Raw genomic sequence first — 15,431 nt, forward strand, 5'->3', positions numbered from 1 at the left:
GCCAGCGCTGGCAGACCCCACGCATCTCTGGAAATAAGAGTTATTACTGTATTCAATGGGGGGGGGGGGGGGTGTCTAAAAAGTTTAACAATATAGGGTTAGTAATACATATTTGGGTACATGACCATATAGTGCTCATTTAACCATTGTACTGCAATCATGACCGTCATTAAAAGCACACTCTACTGTCGAATAGAAAATAAAAATCACTGTTTATTAAATATATCCCAAAATAAAAACTTGCATATTTAATTATGCATAATTTTTCCCCAATTGGGTTAGATATAAAAACGGCTTGCAAAGTTGCATTTTGTCTGTTTGCAAGCCCGCCCAGACCTTCTGTGACCGTCCAATCACAAACTTGCCAATGCAGCTCAATGAGAAGTCTTTGCAAGGCAGGTGCTCTAAGCAATTGCTGCAGCTAGAGTTAAGCTCCACTGAGCTAACGAAACCAGGAAGTAACAAGTCAGGTTGTCTGCTTGAAAGCAAAGTGGCTGTAACCAGGTTCATTTATATTGAAATTTGCACTTGTTTCAAATGACACAAAGCTTTTTAGCAAGCTAAATTGCTTCAGGGGTCTGGAGTGTTCCTAAAATACAATCACCACGGCCCCTTTACAACCAAAGTTTTGCTTAGCAGCATAAAATGATTAAATTTGTTAAACAAACATTGAATTCTTCTTTGAAGAAGGGAAACCCCTCAAAATATCTTTATTAATCAAAACATTTTGTCTTATATAATTAACAAATATCTCAAAGTTTCACAAATCTAAAGGGTACCTTACCCATAATAATAATATAGTTAATTTGTTCCTACCTATGTCCACTAGATATATGAAATTAGTAGCTTGCATTACCAGGACAAGTCACTCGGGGCAGTAGAAAGCCTTAGAACAGGCTATCAAGCTTGTGCGATCTGGAATGGAGTCCAATACAGGAGCTACGACTTGTGGGTGGTGATGTGAGCTGGTTTTTGTGTAGCAATTGCAACCGCTGCCTTCTGTTCTTCAAACTTTTGGAAAAAATACATCTGTGGACAGAAATAAAGAGTTATCTCTGTTCCTTTGTGATTGTTTGATACTAACCATCCGAAAGAGAAGAACGTTTCTCACAAGGCAACATGGCTATTCTCAATCTCTTATCAGCTCCATAAACCTTGTAGAATATGCTGTATTGACTTACATGGTTGGCAAGGAATAGTATCGCATAATCCAACCAAATGTAGACTACTGTGACCCAGGAATTGAAGCGGTCACTCACAGAACAAATTCACAAAGCTGTAAGCCACTCTCTCATACACCTACATGACAACAAGGACTGGCAGAGACATCACTTACATGATGACAAGGACTAGCAGAATGTCCTGAATATAGAGGGCCATTTACTGTAACATAGCTATGGGACCTTAGATTTGTGGTTGCCTACTTTAATGAACAAGGCACTTTTCAATCCACATTTGGCTTACAAACAATTTTAGTGCAGCTCTACCTGACGTATACTTCTAGTAAACTATATACTAGTTTTAATGGTTTGCCTAGTGTGCATCTTAAATCAAAATGTGAATGCATTTTAAAATAAATTAGTAGTTACTTTATTTTTCATTCCTTTATTCCAAAGGAAAAAATGACGTAATGGTGTGCATTATTTGGTAATGAATAAGTTTAACTATAGTGCATCTCCAATCATAGCCTTTGCTTTGTGGGGCAGCCATATTAAATTCTCTTTGCTCAGACACTCCACTTGTCTCCCAAAGCTTTGCATAATTTGAAGGTCTGACACCACCCTGGAGTGGATTTTTGAGATGCCCATGATTTGGGGATTTGTATACACTCACTAGATCTTTATTACCAGCACAGCTTTTGCTCGGATAAGCTGTGCTTCTAACCAAATGAACGTAAAGATGGCTGACTCCATATTGCAAGGGTAAACCAGGAGATGTTCTGGGGATAAAGGGTATTTTCTTATGTATACATTACAAATCAATACAGATTGGGGCTATAATACATGGTGCATCTAGATATTTACATAGAAGATTGGAAACAAATTACGTTGTAGCATAGGAATGGGTGGAGCAAAACAAAACTGACTAAGGATCATTAAACATGTTTTGTACAGTGTGATATTGTGAGAAAGCAGCCACACAGAATGGGCACTTGGGAATATGACACTGCAGTTGTGACTACCAGTCCTCGTTGGAAATGTAATAGTCAGATTAAAATAAAGTTTTTTGTCCTTTTATAGAAAAAAAGAAAACACATTTCCATCACATAACTTTTCATGGAATGAATACAGGCAATTGGTACCTTGAAGCCTACAGCCATTAGGACATGCAGAGCAATCATGCCAATCACCATGCCAAGGGAAGCCATTTTGTTGTCGTTGCGGATATGAGGCCAGAAAGCAAGAACGAGGACAAAACCAGAGATACTCATAGCCACAATGATCAGGATCCATCGGAATAATTCGAAAGGAATCACACACAAAATCTGCAATTAGAGATATAGAAAGGATGTTATTTTCTGTACTGTCAATTATACCCTGAATACAGTTACTCATCGGTATACCCAACTCTTCAAAATGTCATGGGCTGTGGCTCCTAGAACCATATATTTTAGCCCCAACCTTTACCAAAAGTATGTGTCCCAGCTATGGATATTGAGAGCAATGACAGGAAATGTATTTTCAACCAGATTGCTATGTTGCAACATCAGAAACAATGGTACAATCACCGGTCTACTGATTTTTAACATTAATGCTATAAATCCCAGAGTTCTGTTTCTTTGCTGACGGAAGCCCTCACAGTAATGGCCAGGTGAATTGGGTATCTGACATCCTACAGCAGCCTGCATTAAACAGAATTCCTAGTGAAGGGCTCCTGGTGGCTTGATATTGATATGCACACCTGGCGCTTCAGACGTGTAAGCACTATTATTTTTTTTACATTTTTATTTTGAATGTTACCAAAATAATCCTTTGGATTAAGTCTCCTATCCATGCTGCATCCTTGGGAAGACATGTATTGGCATTACTATAGTTTGTCAGGTTAACCTTATAACCAGACAGATCTCCCGAATGATAACCAAATGACGCATGGAGAGGATTGGGCTGGTTAGAATAATTAGAAAGTCATTTGCATATGCCAAATTACTTTCTAATTACTCTACATTGGCCCCAGAAATCCCTGGCTGCTTACAGATTGAGTACAACAACAGCAAAATTGTTAATGTAAATAAATAAAGGTGAAAAGGGTCACCTCTGCCGAATTCTATTCACTATTTGGAATGGTATAGCTTTAGATCCTATGATCAATGTCAGTGCTCTCAAGTTTGCGTATAAGGCTTAGACCGCTGTAACACATGGTAAGGGTAAAGCCAGGTTGAGTTAGAAGTTCAAATTTAAAAGGCTGCTCAATCCTGTTGAACACTTCCGCATCTGAAGAAAGGACCAGACAAGGTGTCAGAGTCAACAAGGTGGCATACTAGGTCAATATTTCTTTGAGTATTCTCAGAGATGTCTGCCTGGGATAAAGCAAACTTGATCAAGGTGAACTAACACAGTAAGTATTGGATTGAACCTTTTTGCCAGTATTTTTAAATTGAAATTAATTCGAGAAGTTGGTCTCCAGTTAGCTAATTGGGTGTTGTCAAGTCCTGGTTTGGGAATGGGATTCTGCATTTTTGTTTAGTTTCAGACTCATTTTTCTTTCTTTGACAGTGGTGCGTATGCAGATGCCTGAAAAGTGTGGAGTTAGGCTTCTGATGGAATAGACGTAAAGTACATCCTTATATGATATTACCCTCCACAAGAACACCCTGTGTGTCTACACCTTTAGACCTCATCAAGTGAGAATACACGAGCCTCAGAAATTGCATCCTTCCCTTAAGGGTACATTAGTTTCATAATCTTTGTTAAAAGGAAAAAAACAAAACTGCAGTTTGTGAACAAACGGTATTATTCTTTTTTTTTTTTTTTTTATTTATTTTGGTTGTGCATTTATGAAAATTACATATAAGCGTTCTATATGTCACAGCGTCGTAAACAAGCTTCAATACTATACATTTAAAACTGGAAGTGACATTTGAGGAACAGGCACATTTTTATATTAATGTTTAAACTAGCTTTAACCATTTAGTTGCGAAAAGTCCCGTTAGGTATAAAATAATGATGAGTAACACAAAATGTTAGCGTAGAGCTCCTTTAAATGATAAGAATAATACGGTAGCTTAAACTCTGCGGTTAGGTACAGGGGGCACATTACAGATTGCTATGGGCAGCAGGAGAGAGATTATCTGGTGAGAGTGTTATCAAGGCATATTGGGTAGGCAGACATTAACATTGTCAGAGTGGGCGGCTAAACATCATATTGTTAACTGATCAGGCTCACACTGGTAGTATATTATGCTTGCCATTAGATATCTATGTGGATGAAAAAGATAGCATTAACTTAACTGGCATACACACAAAAGAATTAGGTCATTGTTATACCACTGCGCACTGTCTTATCAAGGCTTGGAACAGGTGTAAGGCAAGTTGGTCAGTGAAAACAAGCTGTATATTAAGGGATCTGTGGCCTTCGTATGGGGCTGCTCACCCTATGCCCGTTAATGGCAAGCCGCTAAGACTGGAACCCACTAGTCCACCTTTTTGTATGGAAGGAAGCCACCAGCCCCAAGTGCCTGTGTGCTCCCGCCCTGCTCCGGCTGCATAGCGGCATAGTCCAGTTACCGGACCATGGTCTCTGGGTCTTCTCAGTGCTCATGCTCTGTATTGCCAGGTGTGGCTCAGCTGGCTGTATTCAGCAGGTCTCTTTGTTTTCAGCGATGTTGTAGGGATTCGTGTAGCGGGTTGTAGCTGGACGAGATGCTTTAGGTAAGTCTGCTTTTGAGGGCTCGTGTCTGCGCTGGCGTGATGGGCGAGAGGTCTGTCCGCTGCACGCCTATTCAGCCGGTGAGGTAGTCTCCGCGGCTTTCGTCGCTTCAGGATTGTCGGGCTGTCTCGGGGTGAGTAGGCTTTTAGGAGGCTGCCCAGGCCACTTCCTAGCGCGTGTGTGTTCTCCTCTGGCAGGCCGTCTCCTTCTGCACCATTTTTGGACCTTGGTTGCCAGGGGGGGTGTGCGCGCTCTTGTTGGATGCCTGTTAGTTCCGCTGTGAGAGTGCAGATGTTAGATTTGTGTGCCTGGGCTTGCTGCTCCCTGAGTGCCATCTTCTCCCAGAATTTGGCAAATAGCGCATCTAGTTTGGCAAGGAAGTCAGTCCCCTCCATAGGTCGGGCGTGTGTGACGGCGGCCATTTTGCCGGAGTTCGCCTCTTCCTGCCGTCGATGGAGCTCCCTGTTTGGGATTTTAGCAGGTAGATGTTCTGTCAAGCTTTGACCGGGATAACCCCCACCGGTCCGGAGGGGGGGGGGGGTTGTTATCTCCCCGGCCCCTCCGATGCAGGGCCGGGGAGAGCGGCCGCCTCCCCCCAGTCCCCTCACCTCTAGGCCGCGTCTGGCCAGCATAGTCTCCCGGTCTCCGAGGATCTTAGAACGGGTCTCAGGCTTGTCACCAGGTCTCGCTTATCTCAGTCAGCGCTTCCCGGTTTGGTTTTCGGCTCGGATTTGGCAAGGATCAGCAGTAATGTGGCCCATTAGACGGGAGCCCAGCTTACATGCGACCGCTCGGCTCGCTGGCTTAGCCCCGCCCCTCAACAAACGGTATTATTCATCAACCAGGAATTGCCTGGGAAAATTAGTAATTTGGCATATTAGTTTGTCTGTGGACACACACACAAAGTATTGAGTTTACACGTCCTTTTCGCTCCAATGATTGTAACATTTTGTGATGGTAGGTGCCAATGGACACCTTTAAACGGGTTAGATAAGCTGGCTTAGCTACATGCCTCATCTCTTGAGCATGATATCGTAATAATTACTGCAATAAACATCTGCAGGGCCAGAAAGTATGAATTAATGTAGGATTATATAGTGCACTCACCGTAGTTGGAATATAAACAGTAAGGGAGTATCCATAGACACACACTGTCTCCAGGAAGCTGTAAGACCCCACACCTTGCATCACGCCTTTCCTCCATTGCAGGAAGCCCCATAAAGCAAGTGGAACAAGCCAGGCATAACTGTATATAATTACACCAGCCACAGACACTGAAACAGAGGAGGCAGAGGGTCACTAGAATATAGCATACAGTTCAGCTCTGGGACAGGAAGTCTCCTAACAAAACATGGAATAGCAGAAAGAAAGGTCGGGGCACTCAAAGGGCACATCCAATGCAGACTTTATTGGACACGAAAGCCAACATTTCGACTCAACTGGGTCTTTATCAAGCTAAACTGAACCAACACATTTACAATGTCACATATATCTCTCTATAAATATATATATATTGCAAAGGATTAGTGAGCATTACTTACAGCTGTGTTCCCATTACAAAAATGCTGCAATGTACGGCGGAAGTGATGTCGTACATCTTTTGCACTATATTATACATAAATAAAAGATACTGTGAATGTGTTGGTTCCTTATGGCGTGATAAAGACTCTGTTAAGTCAAAACATTTGTGTCCGATAAAGTCTGTATTGGATGTATATTTGAGTGTCCAGACCATTTTTGGGGTTTACTCTGGAATTGAGGTTATGCCACCTTCGACTGTGAGGCACCTTGGAAGGATTCTAGAATGTGGATAACAGCAAGATAATGCATTTTGGACGTAAAAACCCAAGGGCAGAGTACAGAATATTTGGTAATAGTCTTAACCTCAACATATGAGGAAATGGATTGATCTCCATTATGTTTTGTTTTTGACATGAATTGCTACAAGTGTTTATCTATGTAAATGTTGCTTTAATGGCTTTTCCTTTTTAACACTGAATATTCATATGACAGGATTGGTTTTTACTAATAATTGATTAGGGTGTTACCCACCACCATGTTTTTACCATTTTCTTTTTATATAAATTAAAATAAATATTACGTTTGTACTCTCTATTTTTCTTCAGATTGCCTTTTCTCGTCATTCAGTTGTGCATATAGGACAGAAACATTAGCTCTTGGGTACCTAAATGAGACCATGAGAGTGCATATTCAGCATCGTTACTCAGAGCCGTAAAAACCAACCTTTGTGAAACTGAGGGTTATAGTTGTAACCAGCACGGTCGTGCATCTGAATGAATGTTGAAAGGTTTCCCATGATGGATAGTGTGATGACTAGCGTGGCACAGATCCAGAACGGTCCGTACAAGTCAGGATTGTTCCTCAAATGATGCCGTACAAAGTTTTTCCCAGGAAGGGGGATAACAGAGGCCTTAATCCTATCCAATACCTGAAACGAAAAAGGAGGATTTAATTTACATCTGCCAACGCTAACTGATGCACACTACCCCATGTAGTGCTCTTTACCTGGTATGTGTCTACATCGAAAAAGTCCTGATAGTACTGAAAGGTCCAGAAACTTGATGGCTTCTTCTGGGCAGCGAGAAGCTGGAAAGAAAGGTGAAATACTTATAACATTCTAACTGTTTACTAGACATGTATCCAGAAATGCACTGCTTAGCTGCTAACAAAAAACAAAAAGCTAAGCCAGGTATGAACAAAACGCGATGTAATGGCTGGCCAAAGCTGATGAGCATTTAAACCAGACATATTAGGACAAATACTGGTTTCTTCATTAGTGGGGAGGATTAAATAAGACAAATCGAGACAGACTGACTCTTACCTCTGTCTGATCTGTTTCACCTTCATCTCCCTCACTGTCGGCCCCCATGTGCAGTGTGGCATGCTGGGCTTTACTCTCCGACTTCGTACTTGTCGTTGTGGCATCGGGACTGGCAGCTAGAAGGTCAGCTGCTTCATCAAATTCTGGCAATAGAGGATGATTCCAATGTCAGATGTACTGTTGTGTTGTCCAGAAATTGACCTCATATGCCAGTTCTATGTATCCCCAACTAATGCACTTTGTGTGGCAACCTTTACATTAGACTGGTACACTCAGTGGGCTAGTACTGTGCATTTTAGACTGGTACACTCAGTGGGCTAGTACTGTGTATATCAGACTGGTACACTCAGTGGGCTAGTACTGTGCATTTCAGACTGGTACACTCAGTGGGCTAGTACTGTGTATATCAGACTGGTACACTCAGTGGGCTAGTACTGTGCATTTCAGACTGGTACACTCAGTGGGCTAGTACTGTGTATATCAGACTGGTACACTCAGTGGGCTAGTACTGTGCATTTCAGACTGGTACACTCAGTGGGCTAGTACTGTGCATTTCAGACTGGTACACTCAGTGGGCTAGTACTGTGTATATCAGACTGGTACACTCAGTGGGCTAGTACTGTGTATATCAGACTGGTACACTCAGTGGGCTAGTACTGTGTATATCAGACTGGTACACTCAGTGGGCTAGTACTGTGTATATCAGACTGGTACACTCAGTGGGCTAGTACTGTGTATATCAGACTGGTACACTCAGTGGGCTAGTACTGTGTATATCAGACTGGTACACTCAGTGGGCTAGTACTGTGTATATCAGACTGGTACACTCAGTGGGCTAGTACTGTGTATATCAGACTGGTACACTCAGTGGGCTAGTACTGTGTATATCAGACTGGTACACTCAGTGGGCTAGTACTGTGTATATCAGACTGCAATACCTAGGGGAATAGTACTGTGTATATCAGACTGCAATACCTAGGGGAATAGTACTGTGTATATCAGACTGGTACACTCAGTAGGCTAGTACTGTATATAACCAGGGGAATAGTACTGTGTATATCATACTGTTACACTAGGTGGGCTAGTACTGTGTAGATCTGAGTGTCACAGTAAGAGGGAAGATGGGATAGGTATACTTGGGCTGGATACACGACATAGGGTGGGGATAAATGAGGTAAGCACATGTAACAGTAATTTAATGTCACAGTGACTGTACCTGGGCTGAGTGAATGTCACAGTGAGTGTACCTGGGCTGAGTGAATGTCACAGTGAGTGTGTCCTTGGCTGAGTGACTGTCACAGTGAGTGTGTCCTTGGCTGAGTGACTGTCACAGTGACTGTACCTGGGCTGAGTGTCACAGTGAGTGTACCTGGGTTGAGTGACTGTCACAGTGAGTGCGCCTGGGCTGAGTGACTGTCACAGTGAGTGCGCCTGGGCTGAGTGACTGTCACAGTGAGTGCACCTTGGCTAAGTGCAGGTCACAGTGAGTGCACCTTGGCTGAGTGCAGGTCACAGTGAGTGCACCTTGGCTGAGTGCAGGTCACAGTGAGTGCACCTTGGCTGAGTGCAGGTCACAGTGAGTGCACCTTGGCTGAGTGCAGGTCACAGTGAGTGCGCCTGGGCTGAGTGCAGGTCACAGTGAGTGCGCCTGGGCTGCGTGCAGGTCACAGTGAGTGCACCTGGGATGAGTGCAGGTCACAGTGAGTGCACCTGGGCTGAGTGCAGGTCACAGTGAGTGCACCTTGGCTGAGTGCAGGTCACACTGAGTGCACCTTGGCTGAGTGCAGGTCACAGTGAGTGTACCTTGGCTGAGTGCAGGTCACAGTGAGTGTACCTTGGCTGAGTGCAGGTCACAGTGAGTGCACCTTGGCTGAGTGCAGGTCACAGTGAGTGCACCTGGGCTGAGTGCAGGTCACAGTGAGTGTACCTTGGCTGAGTGCAGGTCACAGTGAGCGTCACTCAGATAGAGTCCTTACCTTGGAACCTGAGATCTGCTGAAGCCATTCTGTCTGACTCACACCATGTCCTGGATCCTCACTCACACTCAGCTGAGCCTAGAAGCTCTCACTCCGCTCCAAACACTGAGCCTCCGCGTCAGCTCACACTCGGACTGTACCAAGCCGGGCCGGGGGGGGGAGGGACCCTCACAGCTCCTCTCTACAGAGCCCGTCAGAGCTCCACACAGACTGTCATAGAGAGAGCAGGGCGCACAGTCACCGCATACAGTATAATAAACTCTAATCATCTCACACTGCACACAGGGGGAGCACACCCCCCCCCCCTCATAACTCTCAATGGTTTCTCCCAAACCTGTCACGGCCCCGCCCCCCGGAACAGAAACACGCAGTAATGGCCACGACGGCTGCCGCGGGCGGAGTGACAGGAACTGAATGGTGTGTGTCGGCTGTTTCCGGGCGGAGGGCGATTCGGACGGACAGCTAAGGGCAGCTGACGCCGGAAGTTAGTGAAGTGCTGGCAGACGATCATGGCCGCGCGCTGTGTCAGGGTCTTGTGGCGGAGGTCGTGCTCTGCGGCCGCCACTGCGAACCCTTTACCGGCAGCGGAAATAAAGAAACCCGGCCGCTGGGAGCGACTGAGAACCGGGAAAATGGGTAAACCAAGTGTGCAGAGTAACAGAACACGTGGGAGAGAGGGATTCCATTCATAGAGACTGGCATGGGGGGAGTGTGGAAGAGACTGGCATGGGGGGAGTGTGGAAGAGACTGGCATGGGGGGAGTGTGGAAGAGACTGGCATGGGGGGAGTGTGGAAGAGACTGGCATGGGGGGAGTGTGGAAGAGACTGGCATGGGGGGAGTGTGGAAGAGACTGGCATGGGGGGAGTGGGAGAGACTGGCATGGGGGGAGTGGGAGAGACTGGCATGGGGGGAGTGGGAGAGACTGGCATGGGGGGGAGTGGGAGAGACTGGCATGGGGGGGAGTGGGAGAGACTGGCACGGGGGGGAGTGGGAGAGACTGGCACGGGGGGGAGTGGGAGAGACTGGCACGGGGGGAGTGGGAGAGACTGGCACGGGGGGTGTGTGGGAGAGACTGGCACGGGGGGTGTGTGGGAGAGACTGGCACGGGGGGTGTGTGGGAGAGACTGGCACGGGGGGTGTGTGGGAGAGACTGTCACGGGGGTGTGTGGGAGAGACTGTCACGGGGGTGTGTGGGAGAGACTGGCACGGGGGGTGTGTGGGGGAGACTGGCACGGGGGGTGTGTGGGGGAGACTGGCATGGGGGTGTGTGGGTGGGGAGACTGGCATGGGTGAGTGGGGTCAAACTATGAAACTCAAACACGAGGCCCCACTTACACCAAAGGGAAAAAATAGAAATGCAATACATGCACACTGTCACATATACACATTGATGCACTGTCTACCTGTGTGTGTGAATTTGTCTCTGTGACCATGTTTGCGTTTTTATCTGGGACCGTATGTGTATGGGGTAGGTGATGGTATGAGGGAAGGGGGACTAAATACCTTTTGTCATTCCCTGGTGGTCCAGTGTGGGCTCCCTGGTGGTCCGGTGGGGATAACCAGTCTGCAGTGCCGCAGTGTGCAAAGCTGCAGACCATTTATCTTGTGAAACCCAGTCAGAGTACTGCCTTGGTAACACGCCGCAACACTCTGGCCAGATCTTGCGAGACACATGGTCTGTAGCTCTGCAGACATGTGTCTGCGATTGGCGCTCTCTGGAGGGGGCATATCACTGACCAAGAACCCAACGCAGTCTGCCATTAGGCGGCCGCCTAAACCGCCTGATTAGAGAGCCGCCGCTGCTATGAATCAGTAACTGACCTCAATGAGACAGTAATGTAACCTCTGTGCATCCTGCAATATACCTCTACTGTCATTCATATATATATATATATATATCTATCTATCTATATCTCTCCAAACAATAAATCAGCAGGGCACTCCTCATTTTTCAAATCTAAAAAGGTATCCATATGTGCCTAGGTGCAGTCCCACGTAATATATAATCGCCTCAATGAAGGGAGCACACTAGGTCTTCAATTCAGTGGAAACAAATATTTAATGTATCATACGAAATACATGAGCTGTGGGTGGCAAAAATCAACGTTTTGACCCTCCTGGGGTCTTTATCAAGATCTTGATAAAAAAACCCAGGAGGGTCAAAACGTTGATTTTTGCCACCCACAGCTCATGTATTTCGTATGATACATTAAATATTTTTTTCCACTGAATTGAAGACCTAGTGTGCTCCCTTCATTGAGGTTATTTTTTTTATATATATATATATATGTATATGTGTGTGTGTGTGTGTGTGTGTGTGTGTGTGTATGTATATACACACACGACCGTAGAGGTTATATATGACATACACTGTCATTCATATGTCCCATAGCTCCCTCCTGTCTGTCACACTATGCTGGGAGGGACAGACTCCATGTCCCATAGCTCCCTCCTGTCTGTCACACTATGCTGGGAGGGACAGACTCCATGTCCCATAGCTCCCTCCTGTCTGTGTCACCCTGTGCTGGGAGGGACAGACTCCATGTCCCATAGCTCCCTCCTGTCTGTGTCACACTATGCTGGGAGGGACAGACTCCATGCCTCATAGCTTTATCTCACTGTGTCACTGTTTCCCACAACTCCTTGTCATTTCATTCTGCAAAAGTATAGATTAAAAGTACTATAGCCTCCAGCAGAGATTAATGTAGCTTCGCAATTTGGTTTTCTTTTAGTGTAACATATATATTATATTAAGTTGATATTTAAGGTAAAACACGAGACAGTGACATATGCAATAATAAATAAAACACTGACTGACCATATAATAAACAAGAAAGTACAGATATAAATAAATTAGAATTTCCAAGTAGGTTATTCGTAAACTACAATAATAAACACAACCAAAAATAGCTGTTCAAATCGTAAGGCTCACTACAGAGTAGCCATGTATAAATGAGGGGAAAAAAATAAGTGAAATGTGGTTTTCTGGCTTATTTATTTTTTTCTTCTTTTGTGACAGCTGTGTGGATGAAAAGCCTCATTCATGACTATGGAGAAGCGTGCAAGGATATTGTAACAGGGGCCAAAGAGCGTCCAGGCAAAGCTGCGCTTTACCTCTCACTATTCACAGGAATTGGCGTATGCTCCTCTAAGGCTCCTTCAGAGGATTCCTTTCACTGTTCTTTTTTAGAAGCCTCTGCCGAACTCCTCCTCCTTTCTCCGTGGACACGAAGTGGGAAATCTGACCAACATGTGCTGAACCTCACAAATCTGTCAAATGAAGGTCGTCTCCGTTACCTAAACCTCATTGTGGTTTCTCTGGTCTACGAAGCCCCCTATGACCCGGATGTTGATCTCTACCCAGCACACTGCCCTCACCTTAAGCCACGTTGGTCCGATTTTCCAAGCAAGGTTCTAGATGTTGGTTTTTTTGGGCGTTGGTGGTTTCTCCAATCGAAGATGAAAGACTTTGATGTGAACGAAGAAGAATTTGCTCACCTTCCTGATCATATGAGGACACTCACGTTTAATGATCTGCACTCACAGGAAAACGAAAGGCTTTCCCAACTTAAATACCAGCCAGTTATAATGCCAGAGACAGTTGGTGTGACTGGCTGAATTGTAAATTACTACATGTCCAACTAATATATGTACCCTTGTATATTTAATATGAAATACGGTAACTTTCTAAATGAATAATAGACAAAAAACAAGAACTTGTGTTTTGTTTTTTTTTGGTTATGCAAGATGTCTGCTTCTACATCAAGCAAATTAATCTTTCCACATGATGCCACCTTCTGGGTGTTTAATGCTATGCTACTACATATACATGGATTGCATGTACACCACTATCTTTGTTCTAAAACCTTTATCTCCATTATATATTAACATTAAATTGTGAACAAAAAAAAGTGCGCTAAAATTTAAAGTGCAAATTCATTTAGCAGCATCAAATGTTTAATATAAAGTGCAATATACTGCTTCACTCACAAGTTATAAAGTGTATACAAACAATCAGCACATGTGATATCTAAAAGTGCAAAATGCAAATTACTGCTTAAAGTGATATAGTGTATAAATTAATTGTAACTTACACTAACAATATTTCTGAGGTAAGCCACAGCTCCAATTGTAGTACATAAAAAAAGACAAAAAACATATATAGTATGATATTGTAGGATAAAGAGTACTGAATTGATGGAAAAAATAGGAAATTAACTCACAAACAGAGCAGATAAGTCTGCTCTACCTTTAGTAGCCCAAATGTATAGACTTCCACTGCAGCCAGTAAAGATAAATGAACATCGTTTATTTCACATTAGCAAGTTAAAAATGGTTTGTACCGGGGAGGGGGCGGAGCAAGCGAGGTAACGGAACGGTCGCACTTCTTGGAGCTCCGACACTAACTCATGCAATAAGAGTCCCCACGGAAGGGATATTGGAGATATGCTCCGGAGCACGCAGCAGGCTGCATGGGCCAAGATGGAGCTGACGGACGAGTTATCCTCATACTCCTCTGAGGATTTTGCCACAGACCTTCTGGAGGGGGCGCCCTCCGGACCGCAAAATCGATTCACAGACGGCCAGGGATCCGGTCACAGCGGATCAACTAAAAAAAACCTGGTGGCGGATATGGCCTATTACAAAGAGGCTATTGAAGGGGAAGTTACAAAAATCACACGGCTGGAGGCCTGCACTGACACCCACGAGGCTAGACTTACAACGGTGGAGCAGCAAATAGCAGATCTGGCAAAGCGGCAGACCATCACTACCGACAGACTGGAGGACCACAGGAGGCGCCACAACTTGAAAATAAGGGGTGTACCTGAGTCAGTTGAACTCGCTGACCTTCCCCACTACATAAGGCGCTTCCTAGCAGCCCTGCTCCCACCAAAACAAATGAAGTCCCTGAGACTGGATGGGATGTTTAGAATACCAAAGCCACCACGAGCACCAACAAATGCGACTCCAGACCTCATACTGCGCTTCCAAACCCTCTCTGACAAAACCGCACTGCTGACCGCACTGAGAGGGAAAACCCTTATGTTGTTTGAGGGAGCCGCACTAACAGTGTTCCCAGATCTCACTAAAAACACCTTAACCTGGCGGAAGTCTTTACAGCCTCTCCTACAACACCTACAGGCCAGAGAAACTCCCTACAGATGGGGTACACCTCGAGCCGTAATGTTTACCCATAACGGGACTGTATACAAAGCGCAAGACTACCAAGAACTTTAACTACACCTGCAATCAAGAGGCATTCTACAAACCGCTACAATACAGAAACAGGGACTATCTCAAATAAACATGGCCGCCATCCGAGACTTCGTCCCAAGGAACAACCCCAGAGCCTCACCTAGCAGCCTGCCTACCTGAGGAGATGGAAGAAGACCACCAGTGGTGACTCTTCAACGTACTACTCACACTTTGAGCATACTTCACAAGTTAGAGACTACGCCTAGTTAATTTGCAAAATCGTTTTGCCAACACATACCCGATTATATTACTACTTAGACTTTAATCCAACCCGCTCCCACTTTTGTACACATACACCAGGAGCTACTAACTCACCGGCAACAGGAAACCGACACGCTCACATAATCATACCACATAGACACACATATGCACTACACCATACCCCCCCCCCCAGCCGAATCTTGGGCGACCCCGCTACGTACACTCATAAGGTCAATAGGCTAGGGGTAAACCCCCCACTGTGGACATCACCTACAGAATAGCGAACCAC

The 15,431-nt window shown here is 44.9% G+C and overlaps 2 protein-coding genes across 2 annotated transcripts; one reads left to right on the top strand and one right to left on the bottom strand.

The window, feature by feature from the left end:
• Positions 1-674: 674 nt before the first annotated feature.
• On the bottom strand, positions 675-9,836 carry YIPF2 (Yip1 domain family member 2). The gene is made up of 7 exons (XM_063449505.1): positions 9,685-9,836; positions 7,709-7,851; positions 7,393-7,473; positions 7,111-7,315; positions 5,974-6,140; positions 2,303-2,485; positions 675-1,029 (listed from the first exon to the last, which is right to left on the bottom strand). The coding sequence occupies exons 1-7, from the start codon at positions 9,710-9,712 to the stop codon at positions 940-942; spliced, it is 897 nt and encodes a 298-aa protein (XP_063305575.1). The 5' UTR covers positions 9,713-9,836; the 3' UTR covers positions 675-939.
• A 179-nt stretch (positions 9,837-10,015) lies between these two features.
• Positions 10,016-13,568, top strand: TIMM29 (translocase of inner mitochondrial membrane 29). Its single transcript, XM_063445941.1, has 2 exons — positions 10,016-10,320; positions 12,705-13,568. The coding sequence occupies exons 1-2, from the start codon at positions 10,194-10,196 to the stop codon at positions 13,301-13,303; spliced, it is 726 nt and encodes a 241-aa protein (XP_063302011.1). The 5' UTR covers positions 10,016-10,193; the 3' UTR covers positions 13,304-13,568.
• The last annotated feature ends 1,863 nt before the right edge of the window (positions 13,569-15,431 follow it).

This window comes from Pelobates fuscus, chromosome 3, assembly GCF_036172605.1.
Source record: "Pelobates fuscus isolate aPelFus1 chromosome 3, aPelFus1.pri, whole genome shotgun sequence".
Classification (NCBI taxonomy): Eukaryota; Metazoa; Chordata; class Amphibia; order Anura; family Pelobatidae; genus Pelobates; species Pelobates fuscus.

What these genes read in the sequence shown, in the direction of transcription:
- YIPF2 (XM_063449505.1), bottom strand. Translation starts at nt 9,712, where the DNA reads ATGGCTTCAGCAGATCTCAGGTTCCAAG. An exon ending in TAACCCTCAGTTTCACAAAG is followed by an intron (nt 6,141 to 7,110) that starts GTTGGTTTTTAC and finishes CCTCTGTTTCAG; the next exon opens with TGTCTGTGGCTGGTGTAATT. An exon ending in TAATGGCTGTAGGCTTCAAG is followed by an intron (nt 1,030 to 2,302) that starts GTACCAATTGCC and finishes TTCTGTCCACAG; the next exon opens with ATGTATTTTTTCCAAAAGTT.
- TIMM29 (XM_063445941.1), top strand. Translation starts at nt 10,194, where the DNA reads ATGGCCGCGCGCTGTGTCAGGGTCTTGTGGCGGAGGTCGTGCTCTGCG. An exon ending in ACTGAGAACCGGGAAAATGG is followed by an intron (nt 10,321 to 12,704) that starts GTAAACCAAGTG and finishes CTTTTGTGACAG; the next exon opens with CTGTGTGGATGAAAAGCCTC.